The 25251-nt window shown below is 39.4% G+C and overlaps 1 protein-coding gene across 8 annotated transcripts in view; it reads right to left on the bottom strand.

Annotated features, from left to right (window-relative positions):
- ubr4 (ubiquitin protein ligase E3 component n-recognin 4) overlaps positions 1–25251 on the bottom strand; it is a 56309-nt gene that overhangs the window by 4590 nt on the left and 26468 nt on the right. For 4 of the 8 annotated variants that reach the window (XM_080898517.1, XM_080898521.1, XM_080898520.1 and 1 more), the window contains 53 exons: positions 24972–25129; positions 24696–24870; positions 24282–24483; positions 23792–23955; positions 21720–21936; positions 21304–21520; positions 19331–19363; positions 18998–19061; positions 18742–18876; positions 18437–18611; positions 18100–18231; positions 17768–17889; positions 17427–17538; positions 17131–17261; positions 16309–16486; positions 15685–15789; positions 15133–15270; positions 14577–14745; positions 14151–14355; positions 13955–14068; positions 13511–13720; positions 13273–13422; positions 12957–13184; positions 12603–12681; positions 12257–12499; positions 11907–12075; positions 11621–11765; positions 11238–11323; positions 11047–11134; positions 10538–10731; positions 10130–10369; positions 9902–10040; positions 9657–9782; positions 9360–9488; positions 8916–9265; positions 8590–8680; positions 8330–8414; positions 7445–7572; positions 7198–7327; positions 6925–7085; positions 6703–6812; positions 6205–6346; positions 5950–6031; positions 5638–5811; positions 5385–5506; positions 3067–3264; positions 2855–2935; positions 2624–2711; positions 2320–2447; positions 1996–2103; positions 691–807; positions 373–563; positions 19–192 (listed from right to left, as the gene is read on the bottom strand). In XM_080898517.1, the coding sequence (XP_080754643.1) occupies positions 19–192; positions 373–563; positions 691–807; positions 1996–2103; positions 2320–2447; positions 2624–2711; positions 2855–2935; positions 3067–3264; positions 5385–5506; positions 5638–5811; positions 5950–6031; positions 6205–6346; positions 6703–6812; positions 6925–7085; positions 7198–7327; positions 7445–7572; positions 8330–8414; positions 8590–8680; positions 8916–9265; positions 9360–9488; positions 9657–9782; positions 9902–10040; positions 10130–10369; positions 10538–10731; positions 11047–11134; positions 11238–11323; positions 11621–11765; positions 11907–12075; positions 12257–12499; positions 12603–12681; positions 12957–13184; positions 13273–13422; positions 13511–13720; positions 13955–14068; positions 14151–14355; positions 14577–14745; positions 15133–15270; positions 15685–15789; positions 16309–16486; positions 17131–17261; positions 17427–17538; positions 17768–17889; positions 18100–18231; positions 18437–18611; positions 18742–18876; positions 18998–19061; positions 19331–19363; positions 21304–21520; positions 21720–21936; positions 23792–23955; positions 24282–24483; positions 24696–24870; positions 24972–25129 (7832 nt within the window). The remainder of the gene's footprint in view (positions 1–18; positions 193–372; positions 564–690; positions 808–1995; positions 2104–2319; positions 2448–2623; positions 2712–2854; positions 2936–3066; positions 3265–5384; positions 5507–5637; positions 5812–5949; positions 6032–6204; positions 6347–6702; positions 6813–6924; positions 7086–7197; positions 7328–7444; positions 7573–8329; positions 8415–8589; positions 8681–8915; positions 9266–9359; positions 9489–9656; positions 9783–9901; positions 10041–10129; positions 10370–10537; positions 10732–11046; positions 11135–11237; positions 11324–11620; positions 11766–11906; positions 12076–12256; positions 12500–12602; positions 12682–12956; positions 13185–13272; positions 13423–13510; positions 13721–13954; positions 14069–14150; positions 14356–14576; positions 14746–15132; positions 15271–15684; positions 15790–16308; positions 16487–17130; positions 17262–17426; positions 17539–17767; positions 17890–18099; positions 18232–18436; positions 18612–18741; positions 18877–18997; positions 19062–19330; positions 19364–21303; positions 21521–21719; positions 21937–23791; positions 23956–24281; positions 24484–24695; positions 24871–24971; positions 25130–25251) is intronic. The other 4 variants (XM_080898519.1, XM_080898524.1, XM_080898518.1 and 1 more) reach the window with 3 other exon arrangements.

Genomic DNA, 25251 nt, shown 5'->3' with positions numbered 1-25251 from the left:
TACCTACAAGAGACCTACTTTTTGGCATTTGGGATATGCTTCTTCATGTAGTCCAGTGCACTCTGTGTGATTCCTATTTGCAGAATAAGATCTTTCAGTTGATGGCCGTTGCTGTTATTTTTGATTCCAGCAGCGATTTTACAGAAGCAGTCCAAAAACACTTTGTCATCAGCACTATGCTCCTCGTCGTACCTTAAAGAAACACAACACAAACACAAAAATAAGAGTCAATTTCACTAAATTAACTATAAAAGTGCCCATAGGAGCATGGTTCTCCTACAAAGATTAGCCCGATTTATCCATTAAAATGTAAAATAATAGCCCCTTTAAAGTCTTCATGTGCTTATTAGTAAGTAAAAGCTGAGTGCTCACTTGTCAAAGTTGCAACACGGTTTGAAGCGTTCCACCAGAATCCTCATCTTCTCTAGTTCGCCAAAAGACAGGTATGGAATAATGCGCAGAAGACCCTGGAGCACGCTGGGGTTGGAGCGCACAAACAGGGTGTTGATCTGGTCTAACAACATGACAAGCTGATCCTTGTCTCCTGTAAGGAGAAGGTTACCCTGCAAAGGACAAGACAGTTTCTAATTAAAAAAAACTAAACAAAACACAAAAACGGAATTAAAAGGTCTTTTTGAGGGTATGATTTTATGATTGTAGCAGAAGATAAAATTAGCTTCAGATTGTTACCTTGTCCTCTGAAATCTCAGCATTGGCCTCATCCAGAATGATCTCCATGATGCTCAGGACTTGCTCTGCTATAGAGGCTCCACCACTATCCTTACTCTCTTGTTCTGCCACTAAGGCCTGAAGGAAAAATAACATAAAAAAAATATTTCCCTCTCTCTCTCTATCCATCTCCATCTCTCCATCTATATCTCTATATCTATATATTAGGGGTGCAACAATACTTGTATCGATATTGAACCATTCGATACAGTGCTTTAGGTTCAGTACGCATATGTATCGAACAATACAAAATTTTTTATTTATTTTATCAACTTTTCTTCTGATGATGCTGTCTGTGTTGAGCGCTCAGTGGATCTGCGTTTGACTACTCTGCCTAGGCTGGACTGTCGAGCGCAGATCCACTGAGCGCAGCGCAAGCTAGCAAGACAAAAGTTAAGCTCGTTGCAACATGGCAACTGCCTCAACGCTAGCCGAATTTGAACCTCCCCCACCCTCATTCAGATCTGGCGTTTGGAACTAGTTTGGTTTTCATGTGAAGTATGACCCTGATGGTAAGCGCGTCATGGACAAAAGTAAAACAGTATGTCGGATGTGCCACGCAATGCTCAATTGGTGGGAACTAGCGCGTTAGCACAGTTAGCTTGTTAACGTGTTGATGCCATCCAGCCCCACACACAGGGCGATCCGCGGTAACTCGTTAACGGAGATCTGCCGTGTTGTGGCGTTAAGGTCATTTCAACGAGATTAACGCTGACAGCACTAGTGGGAACACAACGAATATGACTGCACATTTACGCCGACATCATCCTAGTGCAAAGACAAGTGGAAGCAGACAAAAACAACAAGCACGCAAACTTTACCCAAATCATTTAGACAGCCGTTAGCACATGATTCTCCTTATGGGGACCTGATATGTTTAATATGCTGCTGAGAATATAGCCCAGAAGAAGCGTATAGTATAGCTTTTATTTTGGAAAGAGCCATTTCTCTGTAATAAACTCTTTTACAAAGATGAGTGATTTCTCAATCAGATAGATTTATTTATTTTTTATTATTTTGTTGTTTTGGCAACATTAAATTTAAAAACTGTACTTTTGAGTTAAAATATACATTTGTCATTTATTAAAATTATAAATTAAAAAAGGCATGAACATTTTTTGTATCGAAAAAATATCGAACCGTGACACCAAAGTGTGTGTGTGTGTGTGTACACACACACACACACACACACACACACACACACACACACACACACACAAAAATACAATCTAGAAACTGAATCACAACAATCAGCATAAGACTCACCAAGTTTAGAGTTCCCAGCATGACATTGAGTGTGTTCATCTCTGGTTTGACAAGCTGTTGCCTATTGATCTTCACTTTCACACAGTAACTGAACAACTTCAGCAAAACCTGGGGGAGAAAAAAAAGTTTTAATTCTAATTTAGGGCACTATATGAATTTAATTCTAAATAATAATGACATATATATTCTAGATAACCAGCATTCGTTTTTACTAATTCAAAGAAGAATTCAAAATTACAAATAAATTACAGTTTACATTGATGACTGGAGAATAAAGAATGGTATTATTTCAAAACGCTTTCTGACACAAAAATACTGTCTTACGGTGAGCAGATGTCTTCCTTGTTTAAAGTCTTTGATTCCAGACAGCCGGTTGAGCATACACTCGAGTCCTCCACACTGTGCCATCACTCCTGCCATCTTGTACACTTCTTCATCATCCTCCTCCTCATCTGTAACGAGGTCAATTAAAACATTTGCATCTCATTCTGTGCATACAGGTACATATGATGGCCAAGAATACATACAGCAATAATTATATCAAGGGCAAAACCTGGTAGATGTCACATAAACGAGAACAAGCTTGACCCTAATTATGAAGACACACCAAGTTAAAAGCAAATCAAACCTGTAGTTGAATCCAGTGACTCTATGAACTCCTCAGTAGCATCTCCAAGTAGTCCTCTCATACGATAGATGATTCTCATTGGCTCACCCTTTTTGGGGGGGGTGGGGAGACAAGGTCAGTGGGCTCTCAGTACCATTAATTCTTTAAAGGACTGTAAGCATTTCATGACAATTTGTATGATTCCAAATGTTTGTAAAAGTGTAACTAATTCATAGAAAATGTGAGTCTCACCTCATTTGTAGGACACCACACCTTCTTATAGACCTCTGCCACTGACAAATCCAAACTAATGATTTTGTTGTTTACCAGAAGCTGAAAAACAAAAAAAAACCCAAAACAAAACAAAAAACACATCTGGTAATTTTTTCTTGAACTGTGTCACCTTTTATAATTTCACAAGAAAAGGAAACCTTCAAAGCAACTCAAATGTAAGGTTACTTTACCTCCATGCCACTGTCATCTTCAAGAAGAGCCACCAGGTCGCAGTCTTGGCAGATCTTGTTTTTGATGTCCCTCATCAGAGGACCGATGCCGGGCTCGTTGCTGCTGTAGGGGTTTCCTGGCATGCGACCCTGCAAGAAGTCCTCTTGCTGAGGATCCTTTTCCAGCGTCACAAAGAACTCTGTCACCTCATTCTCTTCCTAGATAGTGAATGAAACAAATGCTCCAGATTAGGGCATGGCAATATCGCCAAAAATATTTATCACGATATATATTTGAAAATTTGCGATAACGATATAATTGACACTAGACAAAATACTTTACAACTCCACAACTTTATTAGCGCAAAAAAAAAGAAAAAAAAAAAGTATTTTCACTTAAACAAGCGAGGGCTGGGCTATATCATACCGTTCACAGTAATACCAGTGTAATGTTGGGCAACGATAGGAAAATGAAATATCGCGATAGAACATGTGTAAAACGCGCATGCGCAGTGCCTTTGTTTACATACGCACATGGCGGCAACGCAGAATGAGAAGAGCAAAAGGGGATCGTTAAATGAAACTGATGAGCCAGAATTGGTTTGTAAAAATGCTGCAACTTCAGTGGTGTGGAACTGGTTTGGCTTTCATCCGTCAGATACACAACAAAGCACAAAATCGACAGTGCCCCTTATAATCCCGTGTGCCTTATGTATGAATTCTGGTTGTGTTTACTGACCTCAAAACGATTTTATGTGGCACACGGCGCTCGAAAATCTGTCAAATGTTTCAGTACGACTTTGCTAAGCTACGAAGCCGCACCACTTGATGGATTGTCGGAGCATTACGGCTATCGTAGTCAGGAGCCTCGCGGAGTGATACGTACTGCGCTTCAACATAATATTACCGTATTGTGTGTGTATAACCTCTTTCAAGTTTTGTGGATATTATACATGGTTATGCTGAGGATATGTCGGCCAATTTCCACTGGAAATGCCTTTTGGTTAAACTGTCAGCAAGGAATTTGCATTTGCACTGTTAATTTTTTATATAACTTTAATGCACTTAAAAAAAGCTGTTTGTTTAAGTGAAAATACATTGATTTTTTTTTTTTGCACTAATAAAGTTGTGGAGTTGTAAAGTATTTTGTCTAGTGTCAATTATATCGTCAGTTATATCGTTATCGCAAATTTTCAAATGTATATCGTGATAAATATTTTTGGTCATATCGCCCTGCTCTGAAACAAGCAGCTGTTTTTTTTATGTGCATTAAAGTTATATATAAAAATTTAACAGTGCAAATGCAAATCCTTGCTGACAGTTTAACCAAAAGGCATTTCCAGTGGAAATTGGCCGACATATCCACAAAACTTAAAAAGAGGTTATACACACAATACAGTAATATTATGTTGAAGCGCAGTACATATCACTCCGGGAGACTCCTGACTACGGTAGCTGTAATGCTCCGACAATCTGTCAAGCGGTGCAGCTCTGTAGCTTAGTACTAAAACTGTACTAAAACATTTTTTGACAGGTTTTCGAGCGCCGTGTAGCACATAAATGAGTTCGAGGTCAGTAAGCACAACCAGAATTCATACATAAGAATTATATTGGGCACTGTCAATTTTTCAGAAAAATCAAAGGATTTTAAGAGCGACTTATTTACCGAAAAACACGTTAATAACAACGGCCTGCTTGCATGCTCTACAAAATAGTGCTTTGGTGTGCATCTGACAGACGAAAGCCAAACCAGTTCCACACCACTGAAGTTGCACCTATAAACCAATTCTGGTTCATCTGTCATTCAACGATCCGCTTTCGCCCTTCTCATTCTCCGTAGCCGCCATGCTTTTTCTGCCATGTGGGTATGAAAACAAAGGCACTGCGCATGCGCGTTTTACCCGTATTCTACTGCGATATTTCATTTTCTTATCATTGCCTAACATTACACTGGTATTACCTGAACGGTATGATAGGGCCCAGCCCTACTCCAGATTAAAACAAATTCTGCTTCAAAACTGTTTCCAAAATTACACAAGCACGTCACTTCTTCATCTTTACTCACAACTCAAAGAATGAACGTTAAAACACAAACTACACTCAATCTAAATATATCTGTATATAATACAAATACTTGTATATAATATAACAATTTGTATATAATTACTTCTTATTACTTGATCATTAATCTCAAATGTCAAGAAAGCAGCAGGATGTTGCACTTGAAAGCCTTCACTCAAATGAAAATTACTTGTATGACTTAGTGAAAATTAGTGAACATTATATTAAAATTTAAGACATTATTTGTTGCAGCTCTAATCGAGGTAAAGGCAACTCACAGGGTAGATGATGCTGCAAAGTCTCTCAAAAATGAACACAGGTGTTCTGTAGTCATCCAGGTTGTACCGCTTTGCAGTCTCTATGCACACTGCCATGAAAGCTTTGGTTTCAGACTCGGTTCCTATAAACAATACAAGACATACAAATAAAAAAAATATTAAGCACAATTTGTACAATATTCAGTTGACCAAATAAGAATATTATTATCTTTTTAAAAACATAATTAAATTTATAATTATTGTCAATGCCCACCTGTCGTCATGTCTTCCAGCATCTCAAGTAGCATATCCTGAGTTTCATCAATGAGTTTGGTTCGCTGAACCACCAACTTCCTCAGGCACAGATAACCATTAAGAACCGTGCCGACCAACCTACTTTTGAAATGCCGCTTAATGGACTCCACTTCGACAAAAGATGACAGCAAACCTAAAAAACGCACACAGAACCAAAAAAAGAAGATTCAGGAAAGTCTGAATTAGCTGCAACTTTACTTGTGATATAAAAGTAATTTGTACCACTCAATCTGTATATATGCTGAAAATCTAAAGATGGAAACTAACATACCAGTCAAGCTCTTCAGGGCGTAGCCTTGCTGCAAGTCTGTGCTCAGTGTAGCCTCCTCTAGAGCCAACAGATTGGCTATTTCCTGATCATAGCAATAAACAAGATAAGATACTGAAATAGGAGCACTTCTAATGGATCTAGTGACACTTCAGTTGTTTGAAATTGGGAAAGGAACAGGACTATGAAGATAATAACTTAAAAACACCAGTGTTTATCTGACTATAAAATTACATTCTTTGAACGTTAAAATAATACCTTGGTGATCAGGTTGCCAATGTAGGGCAGGACTCCCCGGGCAGCCAGATAAATCTTCCAGTGTGTTGGCTTAATCAGCTTCTGGTACAGACCCAGATACTCCACTGCACACTCTCCAGCGACACTCAGTTCATCCAGATAACTTAAAGAAGGACAGTTTTTTAATCACTTTAACAGTTTTCATCCTTTTGCTTGAGAAACTATGCAATAAGTGAGCTGCCTGAGACGCATTTTCTTTCATTATTAAGCACAGAATTATGTTCTTCTTTAACACTTTATCTGTAAAGTATTTAAAATAATATTATTTTTCTGCCCGATAATTCATTTTCCAGCAAATATAAAATCATGGAAATACATGATAAGAGCTATTCATCTTTAACTAGTTATGCTATATTGCTAAGCATATCCAAATTCATTGGAATTATCAACCTAATTTATGTATATGAAATTCAAAATAGAGCATGTCATGATTTGCTAGCTTTCTGTTGAGACTCGTACCTGGTGAGCAGGTCCAGGACCTGTTGCTTGCGGCTAGGGATTGTGGTAAGTGCCTCCACAATAGTGCAAGCTGCCTGTCTTGCAGCCTGGGTGGCAGGTGTGAAAAGAACCTGCAAAAGTAGAGCTAAAGTTAGCATTTTTTAAGAAATTGCATTTACCGGTTTGTGAACTAACCAACAAAGCAAACAACATTTTTCTGATTTTTTATTTTTTAATTATTACCTGTCGCAGCCAGTTGTTGTGGCTCAGTTTAAGCAGGCGCGGGAAAAGGCCTTCTCCTTTTCTAGACCTCATGAACTGTTTCCACTTCCACACATACTTCTCAAGTAGATACTGTTTCCGTAACTCAGCCTTCCCCTGAGGTTTTGACATCGTTTCCTGACCTGCGATAGACAACAATGAAAAGTTTATTGAGTGCTCCTATTTCATTAAATACAATAAATGAATAAACCTGTGACACTCAGATAATGTAAACCGTTCAGACACGATACTTACATCTTGCTGGAAGACACTTTTTCCAGGCCTCATAAGATGCTTTGGGATCTTTTTTGAGCCAGAGTTGGGCCTGGGCGTGGATTTCATTACTGTAGGGCCTGACTGTAGTCAGAGACTCAATGGCAGCATCCTTTAAACAGAAAACACACATAACTTTGTTAGGTGGCATAATACAACCAAGTGGTAACCGACACAACAGATATGCTTATATTTATCTATTTTAAACATGCAGCAAATTTTTTTTTACCTTGTTCTTCTTGCTAGTGGGAGCAGGGGGCTTAATCAGCTTTTGCAGGATTCTCAGGCACATCAGTGTGATGTTTTCCACCACTACCGGTGTCTTTATGTTGACAGACATGAGGAACAGGCTGAGGGCTACATATGGGGAAGGAGTGAGGGAAAACAAAACAAAAGATACAACACTATTAGTCGAAGACTCTTAACTGCTTTAATCCAACAAAACCTCTTTCAAAATAATATTAGAGGAAAAAAGAAGAAGAAGAGCGATAGTTCCAGGTGTCTAATCAATACCACCCTATGTAGACCGAGACTGATTTGGTCAGACAAAAATAACCAAACCAAAATAAATAAATAAATAAATAAATAAATAAATTGTTCTCTCAAAATTCCTGGCCAGGATTGACCGAGCTGGATGAACTGTTTATAAATTTAGAGTCCCTTAGCCCAGTGGTCCCCAACCCCCGGGCCATCGACCAGTCGTTTGGTACCGAGAGTTGAGGCTCGGGTGTGAAATTTATGGTTTTCAGGGTTTCTATCCGTTTTTAGCGTTAGTTCTTTAAAATAGTTTCCCTGGGTCTTTTTCTGTGTGTTATGAATAAATCTTTTTTTTTTGGGGGGGGTGGGGGGGGTGGGGGGTGGGTGGGTGTGTGTACCGGTACTGGTTATATTTTGTTGTATTTATCCGCGACACCTGTCCGTCCGCCAGTCCGTGAAAATATTGTCGGACATAAACTGGTCCGTGGCGCAAAAAAGGCTGGGGACCGCTGCCTTATCCATACAAATGATCCATCAATAGAATATATCATATGCATATTTTATTAATTTAATTTATTAATTAATTGTTATAGACAAACAATGCACAACATAATTGAAGTATATTATTAATGCTTACCACAACGCAACCGTAATTCCCAGCATCCACCCTCTTTTGAAATGGAGTCCGTTAGCAGCAGCATTTCATACTGCAAATTACTAACCTGATGGGGGAAAACAAAAAACAGTGTGTGTATTTTAAAATCGGAGCTCTTTATAGTAAAGTTCATAGTCACAGCGACTCTGGAAAAAAAACAACCCCCCCCCCCCCCCCAAAAAAAAAAACAAAACAATGTTTGTTGGGTTTAAATTATTTTCAGTATGACCTCTGAGACCTACCAGATCAGGATTGGCCCAGTGACCTTTGAGGGCAGCTGACACCTTGGCAATGATCAGATCGTTCATCTGCTGAGTGGCTTCTGGGTGATCTCTGAAGCAAAAGATAGAGAGACAAGGAAAAAAAACAAACATGTAAGGATACAGGAGACCAAATGACAATGAAACACCATTATATACAGCGTGTATTAACATAGAAAGTTAAAAAGCAAAAAGCTGAGATTTCAATGTTATCGTTCCAACAACTTACAATACTATCATTGCTTATATGTGGAACTGAAGTCAGGCAATTAATTGTCACATGAAAATATGTGAAGGAAAGGACATACCTAGTGAGGAGACAGACCAGCTGGCGCACCTCCTCCCTCATGGCTGCTGTACCTCGACGCAAGTTATACTCAAACAGCTCACGGATGAGACCCTGAAGGACTAGGATCTGCCGAAGGGCTGGATTGGTGGCCAGTGCGCGGAGCAGTGTGATGCAGTGACCTGTAACAGCTGAAGCACAGCCGTAACACTTGGTTGAGGATGTATGGCCGCAGCCCAGCACAGAGAGGGCGCGGTACTGACTGGCGGTGAAGGTGGGCTGGTGGCTACTGCTGCTCCGAGATGACTTAGTGGCAGCCTCTCTCTGTTGTAGGTCATACTCCAAGAGCTCTTTACGAGATGCAAGCACTTTCTGTAAACAAAGAAGGAAGGGGCACAATTGTATGAGAGCAGGAAGAAAACAAGGGTACAGATATCAGGAAAGTTAACTGCATTTTCTTCCTAACCTGTATAATCTTGGAGAGTTCATCAAATGAGGTCTTGCAATCTCCACTGTATTCCTGAGCCAGCTGCTGAATGTATCTGTTCACATTAGCAGAGGATGCACCAAGTCCTGCTCCTGCTCCAGTGTCATCCTGAAAGAAATAAAAGACAAGAGAAAATACTGTTAGATAAAACTGTAGAAATAGAGCTAAAATAGAGACTGAAGAAAAACATAAATGATCTCTGCAGCATGTGCAGGTTGCATTAGTACAAGCTGTGCTTATTTAGGTCAAGTGCTCTTTCAGTCCCTCTTGACTGACCTGGGGCTTCTCCGGTGCTGCCTCATTGACTTTAGACAAGAGACTCTCCAACTGAGGCCGGTGACCCATCAGCTGGTGGTAGACCCGGTCAGCTTTGTCCAACAGGGTGTTAATGTTGGTCACAGCCTATGCAAAAAGGGACAAAACATTTTGTAGTCTGACTTTTAGGAATGGTAAGCCTATTTTTAACCAATTCCTTTAAATGTTTTTCTTGTCCTAGAAGAGGCTTCTTTTTTTTTTTCTACCTTTTTCCTGTCTTCCTCATTTTCAATAGGATCCACAGCACAGCATGGTTTAGCATACAGCATGAAGTCAAATCGGGCATATTTGCAGAAACCACAGGCGTTGCACAGGAAGGGGTCTTTTTCGTCATAATTGATAGACCTGAAAAGTGTCGACCATATAGTAAAAATCCAATAAATCTAAAAGTGTCTTCAATTCTTTAAGAACCGCAGAGGAAACACAGGGCTCACCTGCACTTGTGGCACTGATACACATTCTCACCGCAGTTGCCACACACACCGGGGTTGGCCGGTACGGAAGCACTGCAGCGTGGACACTGCAGGGTCTCAGTGGAAGCCTGGTAGTTCTCGTAGAAATCGGAAAACTCAATCATCAAGTTGGAAGCAACGATAGGTAAGGGAAGGTCAATCTTCACTTCTGTTTGTCCCGGGGTGAGCTGAACTTTCTTGGCTTTGTGCCAACGAGCAGGCCTAAAAAGAAAAGAAAAAAGACAGTAAAGTTAAGAACTCCTAATTAATGCCAAAAAAGTAAATTAAAATGAAACTTCCAAGTTGATACTACATCTTTGCACCTTAAAATTTACCATAATAATATGAAAACTAAAAGCAAGAAAGAACAGCAGCTCTTTGCTGACATACTTATTCTTCAGCTCCACGATCGCCTGGACTGTCCTGTTGTTGTAATAGAGATTGATGGTGCGGACCATTTTGGTGCGTTTGAGGTCACCAATCTTCACTGTGACTTTGCTGATGGTGTGGCTACCAATGAGCTTGACAACCTGTTGTGTGGTCGTATAGCGGGTGTCTACTTTGATGGATGACAGTTTTATATTCTGGTGGATGAAAATAAAATAAAAATAAAAACTATGCTTAAAACAATACTGAGAACTGTTTATACCTACGTTTAGAGGATGTTTCTATCAACATAACTGTATTTCATCATTGTTTAACTAACCAGCTATGTTACACAGTTAATACTAAGAGTTTTGCATTTGGCAGGGGGTTTTCAAATTCTGAAACCAATACCATCTCTCTTTAAGCCTTCCCCTGTGAAATTTACTAGTATGTAAAAATTATTTTAATTAGCTTGACTGCCTGTGCACTTTTTAAAAGAATATGCCTGTTGTGTGAGGGTGTGTTTCACTCACGGAGAAGGGAACTTCTGGATTGTTGCACACCAAGCAGGGGTCACTTTCCAGATAAAAGCCATCAAACTCCACTAATCCAGAGAGTGTGCTGCAGAAAAAAAACACATGTAATTTTATGTAGATGATGCCCAATAGTTGCATTCTCACTGTTATAAGATTGAATGTTTCGATTTCAGTATCTATCAACATACTTGTATATATTGGAGTTGGGGTGATTTGTCAGGATATGGTTCTGTGCTCTCAGGATTTCCACAGCCTTTTGGGAATACTCCTTCAGCTGGAGAAAAATACATAAATAAATAAGAGAAACAAAACAATTTCATCTTCTATCATAATGAAAGTGGTGTCTATGGTCTGTGGAGACAAATAAAAACACAAGCATCAGGATATGAACCCTTGTGTAATACTTTAAGAACAAAAACTAAACGTTTAATTGTAAATACTGAATTATTCCTCTTTGAATTGATATAGAAAATAGCCAAACTATAATTTTATTTAAAAAAAAAAAAAAAAACTGCATGAAATACAGAAAAGGATTTTAAAGAAAGAAAAAAAGAAAAGAAAAAAATCTAACCTTTTTCTCAGTTTGAGGGGTTTTGAGTGAGAAGTAACCAAGTAGGTCGACAAACTGGGCAGCTTTACGGCCATATGCAGGAAGCTCTGGCCAGATGGCCCAAGTCAGTTCAAGCAGCAGCTCCTGCTGAGATTTACTAGAGTTCCTGCGGAAGTACAAACAATATCAGGTTGTCCATACATGTATTCAATTGTTAAAAAGTGATGCAATAAGCCTAAGCTTTTGTTAAATAGACTAATCTTTAGACCAAACTACCCAATGTACTAGGTGTATGTTTCTACAATACCTGTAGATATGCAGCGCCAAGCAGTGGGCTTGCCAGCGCACAGCAGATGAGTTTGACTCCAGCAAGAAACAGCGTAGGAACTGAATGAGCGTCTCCTTGTCTGCAAATTTGTTAAGCTGACTGACCAGAGCCATACAAAGCTGATCCTCCTGGCTACCAACACCATCCCCTGTGGTCAGTTGACAATATACAATTAAATTCAGGATACTCTCATCGACCAATCATTTTACACCACTTTTACATCTTGTTCAGGTTCAAAGGAGCACTGGAGCCCAGTTCAGTACCCAATATGTGTTTCTACGCTAGTTGATTTTCGAAGAAGTACAACTAGTCATTTTTTATTTTCTCACCATCTTTTTCTTTCTCTTTGTCTTCTTTTTTGCTCTTTTTACTAGAAGACTTGCTCTGAGAGGACTGAGAGGCTCCTGTCTGTCCAGCACTACCAGACCCTCCGCCTGAGAATGAGGATGAAGTAGAGGAGGAGCTGGCCAGCACCTTGCTGCCACACAGAGCACAGGAGAGGAGTTGCAGCAAAACTGGGGAAACGCCCTCATCCACCAAGAAACTGACTTGGAGCAAGAAGTACAAGACAGCTGTATGGAAAAAAAGAAAAGCAAAGACAGAGACATAAATAGTTAGTACTTGTGTAAAACATTTGTTGCTTCAAAAATAAATAAGTAATCACAAACAACTTACAGTCATCCTTCATGCAGAACTTCTGCCAGTTGATTGTCCTTTGAGTGGCAATTTCAGCACAAGCTTTCAGGTGTTCCATCTACAAAAATAAATAAAGCAATTTACAGCAAAGCATAGCAAAGAAAAAAAACCCATATGTGTGTGTGTGTGTGTGTGTGTGTGTGTGTGTATATATATATATATATATATATATATATATATATATAAAACCAATAAATTCAACACAGCACTGCAGCTTACTAAGACACAAAAAAGGATAAAAACACAAATAAACAAGTTCTAACTAAACCTGTTTTATAAATAATGGATCCAGAGTAATGCAGGAGTGGTACACTGTCTTATCAAGACACTCACCAGATTGATGAGTGTGTCATACTGTAGGGCTGAGCCAGATGAGGCAGTGACTACACCAGCCCGGAGGAAGATGCCCTGTTCCTCTAGAAGCTTTTTGATGCTGCGCACATGAGAGTCAAGAGTGTGCAGGTCTCGTAGCTGACGATATTTTTCCTTTGAGCCGCAAATGAACAACAACAGTTTTCTGACTTGCCTCCTGACGAATGGTGTCTGTTGTATCATCAGATACTGGGAAAAATTGGGGGGGGAAAATGAGGAGATCAATTTCTCTCTTTTGGAAAGACAAAAGAAAAAAAACATTTATATGATGGCTTACTTCAGATAGATAGTAGAACCAGGAATGATCAAATACAGGAGGTGGGATACGTGGGTTGGCGTCAGCAATTTTCTTTATCTGATATGGCAGCCGAAGCACCATTTCAGTCAACAACTGGGAGTAGGCTTCAAACACATCAGCAGCATGCCCCTGATTGCAAAAACAATATATTGAGTTAATGTTAAAATTTGAGAGATATAAATAGTCTTTTACGTTTTTTATGTTGAGATTATCTTACCTTAACATATTGGCGAAGGAAGAAAGGACTCATGTCAGGGGGAGAGGAAGCTGTGTGTGTGCGGAGGAGCTGGCTGGCAGTCACTGGCTCTTCTTCACCCTGTTGGCTCTTCCAAAACTCCAGGAGTGACTTGAGCACTTGGAGGCAGTAGTCAATAGAACCCAGGCTGAGCAAGGCGGTTGCTGTGGCATTGGAAATGAGGGAGGATGACTAGAAGACAAAAAGAGGGAAAACAGCTGACTTCAAAATTCATGATGTACAAAGTATAATCAAGTTGCATGATAGCCATGAAACTGTGAGCTTCATGGCACAAGTTATGTTAATAATAATATGAAACTTGAGCAAAAATGAGATGTGATGAATGACTGCAATCAATTTTGAGCAGTTGTTGAGAGAGGTGCAAACCTGGCTACACACTACATAGTGATTATAGTACAACTGTACCTCAGAGGAAGATTTGGATCCAGACTTTGTTCGAGACATGAAGACACTAAGCAGCCTCATGATGACCAAATGAACTTCATTTATGGAACTACGCTCATTCTTCTTGGAAACATCCTGCAGAGATATAACACGATTCAGTAAAACAAAAATATTCTGAGCCTGATACAAAATGAGGAAAGGACAAAACAGTAGTTACCTTCTTGTGCATGCCAAGCTCGGCAATGAGCTGTGCAAGCAGGTCATCCAAAGCACCTTTATCCTTTTCATCCTCGCCGTCAAGGTCAGAGGTCAACATGAGGATAACTTGCATGTAAGGGATAGCTTGGACTCCACCTACATTGTGGAGCTGAGAAAGGTGCTGAAGCAAACGCTCCAGTAGCATAAGACGAACCATGTGCAACCTAATGAAAAACATAATGACATTTTTTTACTGGTTAAACTATTAAGCATAAATCACTTTTCATGACAATGTAATAAAAAGTAAATATTATTATCTGTCTTTCTTATGGTCATGTTGGTATCCATAGATAGTATAAATGAGTCTTCAGCACATCACATGGCAGATGTTCATTATCATGGAGCCTTAAGTTAACCTAAAATAATCCAAATTCATGAATCTGACCTGTTGCTTGTATGAATGTCTCCTTCAGTCTCTCCTTCACCTTCTGAGCCTTCACATTCCTGCTGGGCTGTGGTGGTACTAATGGCTCCAGTGCTGGAACTCACGCTGCCTGGACCAGCGGGGTGGCCTTCCGCTGTTGTGTCTCCATATGCACTGCTGCGACCTGACACTATACAAATGCATGAATGAAAGCAACTAAGCAATATGGAAATCTGGTAATGTAACACAGGGAAGGATTAGGTTTTATTTTAAACTGAAGAGTCACGTTTGCCCCTCAGGACTTTAAAGCGCAACAAAATGAGGCATGGGAAAAGGGAAGGATAGGAAAGGTGACACACTATATTATAATCTGTAAACTTAGAGCTACCTTTCTCAGAAGGTTATTGGGAATTAGAGAAAATTAATGTCTAAAGAAGTTTAAAGTCTAATACTTACTACAGGGCTGAAAAGAATTGGATATAAAGTTCCTACATATTTGAGATACTACCACTAATTCGGGGCATGCATATATAATGTTTTTAATATTAAACTGGCCTGTTTTACTTAAATCACCCACCACTGTGCTCCCCTGCTACAGAGTCGATAGCAGAACCTCCACTCTCTGAGCCCACGCTGCCGCCGTGCTCAGCTGGGGAGGTCCGCAATGTGGAACCATCAGTAGCAGCTGTGCTGCCCTCATCATCTGATGCCGGGGCTGAAATCATAGCAATAGCTGTAACAGTAAATACACCGCGGTCATCTGGCCAGGATACATGATCTTAGTTTATACTTGTGCACCAACAATGCAAAGAGCATGCAGTACAATCAAAAATAAGTGCTACCGAACCCATTGTGACCAGTGTGGCATTAAATTATAGGGGTTAATTTGACATTGGCCAGCTTACAGATATGAGCAGTACAACTACATGCTGTATCACTGATGAGCTTATGAGCTTCAAGTTAGAATAAAATTATTTAATGATAATAATTTCCTTTTATTTAATTTAAAAATAAAAAGTTATTTTATTTTTGGAACTTTAAAAAAAAGGTTTGTTTAACTGACTTGCAACAGTGACTTTGCAAGCATTAAAAACTAGCTTCCGGTTGAGCGTGAAGATGGTCTTATTACCTGATGCAGTGGTGTCTGACAGGGTGCCAGCATCAAGTGAAGAGGAGCTTGGGGCCTGGCCAGACAGGCCTAGACTCTGAAGCCCAAGAGCACTGCTGCTACTGCCTAAAAATGTCAAAAATTGTGTTTAAGGACGGACTTCTAGGAGTGCCCAAACTTCCATTAAAATGTGTCAGGGTGAAACATTAAGTTTTGCAGATCAGAACAATTCAAATAACGTAATCGGGGGGGGGGGGGGGGGGGGGGGGGGGGGGGAGAAGAAGAAAAAATTGTATTTTGTTGAATAACTTATGAGGGTTTAAATCACTCTGAAGGGTGGCAACTGATACACACACACACACACACACACACACACACACACACACACACACACACACACACACACACACACACACACACACACACACACACACACACACACACACACACACACACACACCAAAAAAGCTTCGAAACAATTATGTAAAAGAAAAATTGTAAGGCTCTATGAATTTCAAGGTTTAAAGAAATTTAGAATAGTTTCAGCATAGACAGGAAAGACTAATGCTGAGTAGGACTAGTAATAAGTCACAGTCACACTAGTCACAAAATTATTACTTTATTTAGGATTTTCTGGTCACTTACCCTGTTGATCCTGCTGCAGGCTTAGAGCAATTGCCAACTCTACCATGGTTTCATCATCTGCATCAGGAGGTATGTCAAGCATGGGGGGGAAACCTTCAGCTCCAGCAAGCAGAGCCTCGAGGGGAGATGGATTTCCATTGTTGACATTTTCTGCTGTCTCCAGGACCATAGACTCGGACTGTGAAGCACAAAAACAGGCATGTTTTACCAAATTTTAACATGCATATGTAATTTATAGATAACTAAGATTTAAATTTGAAGATGGTCATACAAGCCAAAGAAAGGAATATAAGTGGCTTTTAAAAATGTTACTCCAGTGTATATTTATTGTCTATGTAGTGTGAGCTCAGAAAAACAATTTAGTCATAATATAAATGAACAGAAGTGAATTACAAACTTTTTGACATCGTCAGAGCTAGTTAGTTACTTTAAATATATCTTTGCGATGTTACAACATTATACTCTGCATCCAGAATAATTCAGGAACAGGAAGATCATTTATACTTTTGCGATGAGTGTCTCTAAATAGTCTAAAAAAAATGCTAGTCCAATGTCAGAAACAGCCTACAGCAGGGGTGTCCAACTCCAGGCTTCAAGGGCCGGTGTTCTGCAAGTTTTAGATCTCACTCTGGGTCAACACACTTGAATCATGATTAGTTCATTACCAGGTCTCTAGAGAACTTCAAGACATGTTGAGGAGGTAATTTAGCCATTTAAAACAGCTGTATTGGATCAAGGACACTTCTAAAACCTTCAGGACACTGTCCCTCGAGGCCTGGAGTTGGACACCCCTGGCCTACAGACTGCTGCTCTTTGTCTCACCACCATCTCAAAGTCGCCATGGTCCACTTCATTTTGTTCTTGGCTCTCCTGTCGACCCTCTTCTCCACCAGTCAACACTGATGACTGCATTTTGTCATCTGCATCGTCGTCGTCATCATCATCCTTGTCTCCTGATAAAGGAGATCAACCGCAAACATTTAGAGGATCCCTAAAGCCTTGTTAAAATGATAACTAATATGAGAAATCATATTTAATATTGCCCCCAAAAAACTATCAAATATTCATGTACATCTAGTAACATTCAATTAATACTTTGAATTAATTAATAAACATACCCATAGGTGTGTTGGAACGTGGGGGAGATGGAAGGGTCACATGGCGTCGCTTGTTTCTTGGTCTAAGCACTCTGATCAGAGCCTGCTTGCAAGAAAAGCTGACAGCAGTGTCCTGTGAATTGTTAAATATAGACTAGTTACCTCATGACTTTGACAGTGATCCATGCAAGAGCTCCTTCTAATTGCCTAAAATCTTTAATATAGGCATGCTGCTTATTATCACCCTTGTAAAGCCATGTAAAAAAAATCTACTGACAAGGTACAAACTACAGTAGTTAAAATGCTGTTCAAGGAGAAGAAGATAAATAAAAATGACTGATCAATAAAACTGATATACTTACAGGACACAGTAACATCTGCATGTAGATTTTGGAGGCTACATTGACGTAATCCAGCTCACATGTGCAGTATGCATGGATGATGTCTACCAAGGCATTTACTGTTGCTTCCACATGAGTTAGACCTTAAATTTAAAATAAATAACTCATTTCCAGACTAGGGTTTCAGAATAGAAGACAAATGTACTCGTGCTGTTGGGCATTACAATACGTGTAAATTGTTTACATAAGGTTTAAGTGAATCAACATTACTCACAACACATATGTATAAATGCATATACATTTAACAATAAATGTTCTTGCAAAATGTTGGGGACCCACAGGGTAGAACTTACCAGGCAAGCAAGCAGGAGCAAGAAAGGCATTCTTTGGTTTTAGGGCATGAAGTTTCCAGAAGTTATTCATCAGTTGTGCAATAAAATTACAGTTCTCACTATCCACATGCTTTTGTCCATCCTCTGTCACCTCTGAGTTAGTAAGAGAAGAACACCAGTAAGTGTGAGAATTATAAGTCAGTTAACTTCCAAGCTGTTTCATTGTAAGTGAAAAGTAAAAAGTATCTTTTTCTGACTTTGACAAAAATCAAGTTTATTTGTTATATGCTCACACAAGAATACATATAAAACATTCTATTCTATGCCAACATTCTTCATAACAAGAAAAGCTTCTTACCCGAGTCATGGTGCAATGATTTTGTTTCTGTGAAATGCACCAAGTTGTTGGGTCTCATGATCGCAATGGAGCGGGCAGTGATTACAAGTCTTTGGAAGACATCAGGGTCTAGCTCTTTCCCTTCCCGGCTGCAACTATTCAGACACTGCACAGCATTGCTCAGCAAGGACTGGTCCTGAGGAGAACAGAGGGAGGGATAGTGGTTCGCGAGAGTATTAAGGTGTTTGGCTGTTAATGAAAATCAATACAACATTTTTCAGATTATAATGAGCTAAACATTGTATGAATTTGGCCTCTTTTATTACCTTGTGATTGTGGTAGGCAGTACGGCTTGTGTGCAGACTGGCAAGAAGCCCCTTTGTCTGCTGCTGCACACCTACAGGTGTTGGCATCGACAGAAGTAAAGTTGCCAACTCCAGTGCTGCAGCCTTGTTTTTCTCCTATAGAGTTGACATGAATTAAAAATGCATCCTGAACACAAGCATGTAGATAACAGGGATTCATTTATACAGAATTATGCTTTTAAAAGTCAATAAAAAAATAAAGTCTTCACAGGTTTACCTTTTCACTGGATGAACCAACTGCAAAACAGCTTTCCAAAGCTTCAAGGGAGCTGACCACCAACCTGAAATAGAGAAAGAACATCAATTCTGCATCTCCTGTGAATTATTCTTTAAATAACCAATCATACAGGGGGAAAAAGCACTATTATTCTGCTGCTACTCTAAACGCCAAACAAAATTGAGTGCAAGAATAAATGTCAGGGGAAAAATGTTTCTGTTGCTGCACAGGTGTGGAAATGGTGCATGGCATGTTCGGTTGCAGGCAAAGACAAACAAGCTGGCACACATGCACAAAACCATACAAACAAGCAGAGAAAAGGCAGTTACTAACCGGTCCAATGTTGATAAGGACTCAGTTTCACAACTTTTTATTGTAATTTTGGGAGCAAAAGAAAAAGAACAAAAATAAGTGTGAGGATCACGGAAAGAAACAAGTGGAAATAAATGATTCAGTTGAACAAAAGACACATGCAAGAAAAGATGATCACAAGAGCCATGCACTAAAACACACTAAAGAGAGCTCACTGCTACTGCTCAAATTTCAGGATTGTGTCCAACAACCCATACTACACAGCTGTATTCAATACATGCTTATAAAATGTAGTACGAGTTAAAATAATTTTTAAAAAACATCACATCTATGGTAATATATGTATTGCGCTTTTCACAAAATATACATCTTCACACAAAACTGAGGAAATGTAGATAAAACAATGTTTTAGAAAACATTTCGTTGTCAAGTGAATGGACCAAAAAACAGTTATGATGAAACACTGAACCCAACAAATCTACCGAGAGGTTTTATATAAAGGTACTAGAGATGGACCGATCTGATATTACGTATCGGTATCAGTCCGATACTGACCTAAATTACTGAATCGGATATCGGAGAAAAATAAAAAATGTAATCCGATCCATTAAATATCACGAAAGCATCTCACAAAACTTGCAACACGCCGTAACTCGCCTCAGAATGTTAGCACGTCGGAGCAGTATGCATCACGTGATAGAGCGGCTGTGACATGCGGGACCTGTCGGTGGTCTGGATAGCATGTGGAGCTTCGCTAGCAACCCGGCATTTCATCTCTGACAAAGTTATCCCCGAGAGAAGTAAAGCAAGTGTGTAAGTCCATCTCTGAATGTAAAGCATTCCTGCGTTAAGCTTAACAAGCGACTGCCTCTTCTTGCTGCTACTTCAATCATGAAACTGCTTAATGATCAGCTGGTTGGCTTTTCTGTCGCGAGTACGTCTCTCTTGTTTGTTTTTGGCCCACTTTGCACCAGAAAGAGGAAACCAGCGGCTGAACAACAGCAGCACGTTTAAGCTTGATAAGCTGTTGTTAGAATTTATTTAATATTACTTTCTACTCGAGGATCTTTTTCTACGTAGCTGACGCTGGTAACTGTGCAGGGGCGGATCTAGCAAAGTTTAGCCAGGGGGGCCGATAGGGCATTAACAGGGAAAAGGGGGCACAAAGACATACTTTTCTTTCTTATTCTCATTTAAAATGTCTAGCTTTTAATAAATAATTATCTGACACCCAAAGTTTTAATTTGATGTAAAATGAATAGAAGTCAATTACTGTATATAGTAACTATTAAGTCTAATATATATACCCTAGTAAGCTATAGTACTTTTTCCTTTGGGAAGGTACCATCTGTGCAGTCTGCAATTTTGTTGAAGAAAGATGTTGAATCTATTTAATATTTCTTGAAAAATAATTCATTTCTGTGCATTTTTTTTCACACTGCATCAAATTAAGGTTGATTACGTCGATTAAGCATCATGAGGTGGAGGGTGGTTCCCTATTTTTTATTTATTTATTTTTGTTGCTGGGAGTTGGAACCCTATTAGTAAGGTTGCTTAATATTTACGCTAAGCACTCTTTAAAATACCAGAATAGGGAGGATGGTGTAGGTTTGAATTTATTAGATTGATCAGTATTGCTGAACTATGAAATATTTTTTTTTGTATACAGGTATAACAGAATAGCTTTAGTGTAGTTGTTGTTTTAAACTTGAGTATGAACTTATACAAAATGCAGCAAGATATTTAAAAAAAAACAGTTTTGTTGATTAAAAAACACTATATCGGATTCATATCGGTATCGGCAGATATCCAAATTTATGATATCGTATCGGACATAAAAAAGTGGTATCGTGCCATCTCTAAAAGGTACTTAATAGATGATGGTCAACTTGCTCATCAGTTCATTAGGAGTGGTTTATTCAACCCTGGGGATAAAAAATGAATGCCAACAACTTGGGTTGACCTTTTCGCAGCCCAAATTGAAAAGCTCATACCTCTCTAATACAGTGCCACTAGTTGTTGTTGGGGTGGCTATGTCTCCATCAGAGGTCCCATTGCCCTGGTTGAGGCTGGGACTGCAGACATTGTTAACTGAGGCAGATGAGAAGTCTTCTGGTGGATCCTCAGGCCAGCCAAACTGCTCCTTGGTTTTTCCATAGATCTTAATTGAATCAAGCATGGTGACTCCAGCTGGGTCAACAGATGCTCCAACTTAAAAATTAGCAAGACAGTGTATTAGAAGATCTATCTAAACAGACTGAAGCATATGACCATATGACCAAATAATATGAACAGGTCAGCACAAATTATTTAAACACGTGTATTGGAATATCAATACAGGCAACAAGAAAAACCATTAAGTAGTAAAAAAAAAAAAAAACGTATAACCACTGCACAGTCTTGATCTTACTAAATATAGACAGCTTCTTGTCAGCCTGCAGGGCCTCCTCTCTCGTGAAGGGGAAGTCAAACCAGCGAGCTCTTGTCAGATTTATCTGCATGGTGCGTCCAAAGACCTCCACATAAGAAGGAGCCCTTTCAATGGCCTGGGTGCCCACCTGAACCCGCATACCTGTCATCACCATTGAACTGTTGTTGTTTACTGCCTCTACAGTGAACCCTCCAGGCTAGGATGAAGGAAAAGAGAAAGGAAAGCAAAAAGAAACATGACATTTGTTATTTTACATCTTTTTTTCTTGACTACAGCTGAAAAACATGTTTAGAATAGGTGTCTTCACTAGGGCTGGGCCATATTATACCGTTCACGGTAATACCGGTATAATGTTAGGCAACGATAGGAAAATGAAATATCGCGATAGAATGGGAGTAAAACGCGCATGCGCAGTGCCTTTGTTTTCATACGCACATGGCCGATTGTTGAGTGAAACAGATGAACCAGAATTGGTTTGTAAAAATGGTGCAACTTCCGTGATGTGGAACTGGTTTGGTGTTTGTCCGTCAGATACACGACAAAGCACATTTTTTTGCAGAACATGCAAGCGGCCGTTGTTATTGTCATATTTGTCGGACTAAGATGCTCTTAAATCTGGGAGTAATCTGGGTCCTAAACTCTGTACGCTTCAGGTCAAACAACACTGCAGCATCACTTAGAGTTAAAAACTGTCTAAATTCTTTCATCTTTAATAAAACGATCAGCATTGCTGCTTTACCAGGTGTAACTATGAAGTTTAACTTCCAGGCATCCATGAAAACTAAAGTTATTACATTTAACGGAGTTAGACGTTAGCAGGAAGCTAGCGGAAGTTAGCTCGCTAGTTTCGCTAGTTACCTAAGCATGATATAGCATGTTCTGACTGAGAGATTTCTGAAAAAAATCAAACGTACAGTTCTGCTATCACTTCCAACATAAATGAAGACAGGAAACTAAACAGCAGTGACGTTTGTAGGGTTACTGAAGTTGGGCTAGCTGGTATATAATGATGTGCTACGTGATCGCTAGCGACACAGCTATGTTAGCATAACATAAACAGTGAAGCTGGAGGACGAACACTAACACTTTTCCACTTATAAAAGTTAACGTGAAGGTTCTTCATGGTTAGAGACAACTGCAATCGCATGGCAGGATGTTGTAAACGGACCAAACTTCAGTCAGGAGAACAACTGAGATAATCCATCCACAATATGAGGTTAGTCATTAATAGACTGCAACAACATGGGAATAGAGCAGCTGCCAGAGAATTCAACATTAATGAATCAATGGTACAGAAGTGGAGGAAGCAAGAAGAATGAGTTTAATAAAGTTTGATTTATCTGACTGCTTTGTTTCGCTTAATGTGCCTTATAATCCCGTGCACCTTATGGTCCGAAAAATACATACTGCACACTGCAGTTTAATGTTGCAAAGCACCTCTTTTTAACTTCAGTGGATATTATACATGGTTATGCTCAGGATATGTCAGCCCATTTCTACTGGAAATGCCTTTTGGTTAAACTTTCAGCAAGGAATTTGCATTTGCACTGTTACATTTTTATAAAGCTTTAATGTACATAAAAACCAGCTTCTTGTTTAAGTGAAAATAAATGGAAGGTTGTCTTTTTGCGCTAGTAATGTTGTGGAGTTGTATTTTGTCTCGCATCAATTATATCGTCGGTTATATCGTTATCGCAAATTTTCAAATATATATCGTGATAAATATTTTTGGCCATATCGCCCTGCTCTAGTCTTCACTGTTTTTATTTAAAGCAGGGTCACTTGGATTTAGACTGGACATATACTAATGTACTCTGGTATAGTAAACTGCACAAATGTAGATGGCAAAGACAGCAAAGTCTCAACACAAGTGATGGCAGATAACATTAAACTACATTTACATAAAATTTAATTAACAAAGATCCCTCTGCTGCACCATGGTTATCAACTCAAGCACTGCTGACGCAGCAATAACCTGCATTACAAGAGAGAAGCAGAGCAATGTTTTTACACCTTTTCTAACACAGAACATTAAGGTACAATGCCTCTACCTTTGTGTTGGCCACATACATCCCTGTGGAGTTGAGCCTGTGTTTGATCTGCTGTCCGTTGTAGACCTGCAGCAAGTCATTACCCCCAAACTCCACCTCTGTCAGTTGCTGGTTGTGTTCAAAGAAATCCACTGGGAATGTCACCTGACTGGAAGTCCGGGTGGCTTAAAGTAAAATCATTACATTCAAATTAGCTCCCCAAAATTTTAGATTAGTTGCTTTTATTATTGTGTATGTCTGGCTACATGGAGAATGAACACAAGAAACATGATCTGAAAATGTGAATGAATTACACTTTGAATTTTAAGAAAAATTTAAAATAAGCAAACTTAAATCAGAAAACATACGGGCATTTATGGAAAAGGTTACAAATCTGTGTCATCAGTAACATATCAGCAAATATTAAGTAAGCAATAAACAGGTTAGTACAAGCTGTTCATTCATCATACATAACTGGCATTTACAAAATAACCCTTGTCCACAAACTTACTGGCAGCAGCGGCCTTGCGCTTGCGGACTGGCTTCATGATGCTTATGCCACAGCTGGGCTGCAATGAGGGCTGGAGCCAGTAGGAGGTGTTGTCCACATTTGCCATGTAGATTCGCAAGCTGCCATCCTCACATAGAAGAATCATGGTAGTGCGCTGCTGCTCATTACTGGCAGTGTGTCGGATAGCTACCATATCTTGAATCTGACAGAAACCGACAAATAAATGTTAACCTTAGAAAACAGTAAAATTAGGTAAACTCATGGGAAATAACTTTGCTTAGTAAACAAGACAACCGGAAAAGCTTTGTGTTTATACAGTTCTGTACTCCAAAATGGAATTTCCTTTTTTTCCTCCAATTACTGTTTTCATGGTATCCTAACCAGTTTCATGTCACAATAGTAAATGGTATTTACCTTAGCTTTGGCTGGCAGGGTTTTAATCTCTTGGATGAGGAAGGTGTCAGGTTTGACCATGATAACCAGAGGTATGCCTGTTGTCTGTTGCACACAGCACACAAGGCCTGGATGGTTCATGACCTCAGACCACTGGCACAGTGCAGGAGACATCTTACTGCTGCCACCATTGGAGCTTTAAAGACAAAATGGGAAAAAAAATATTTCTGTTCATAATTTTCTTTTCCAGTTACGATTATATTTGATAGGCTTTTACAGACTATTTTATTGTGTTACCCTTTCACATTGATGGCAAAGAGCCTCTGCACATCAGTTGTGCTGCGGCTCACTGTGGCAGCGAATGACTTCCCCTGGCTGTAGCTGAAGAAAAGCATCTGAAGGACATGGGAGTAATAGACAGAAACACCACCGCCAGCTACCTGTCCATTGCTATCCTGTGTTTACAAAGAAAGAATTTACCTCAAAACTGCTTTCTTTAATGTAGTTTCAAAAACACCTGAACACTGAATAAAGGTATGATGTACACATCAACCAAACATTCCCCCAAAAGAAATGA

The sequence above is a fragment of the Rhamphochromis sp. 'chilingali' genome (assembly GCF_963969265.1).
Source record: "Rhamphochromis sp. 'chilingali' genome assembly, chromosome: 12".
In the NCBI taxonomy this organism is placed as follows: Eukaryota; Metazoa; Chordata; class Actinopteri; order Cichliformes; family Cichlidae; genus Rhamphochromis; species Rhamphochromis sp. 'chilingali'.
This window is presented reverse-complemented; position numbering and strand designations above follow the sequence as displayed.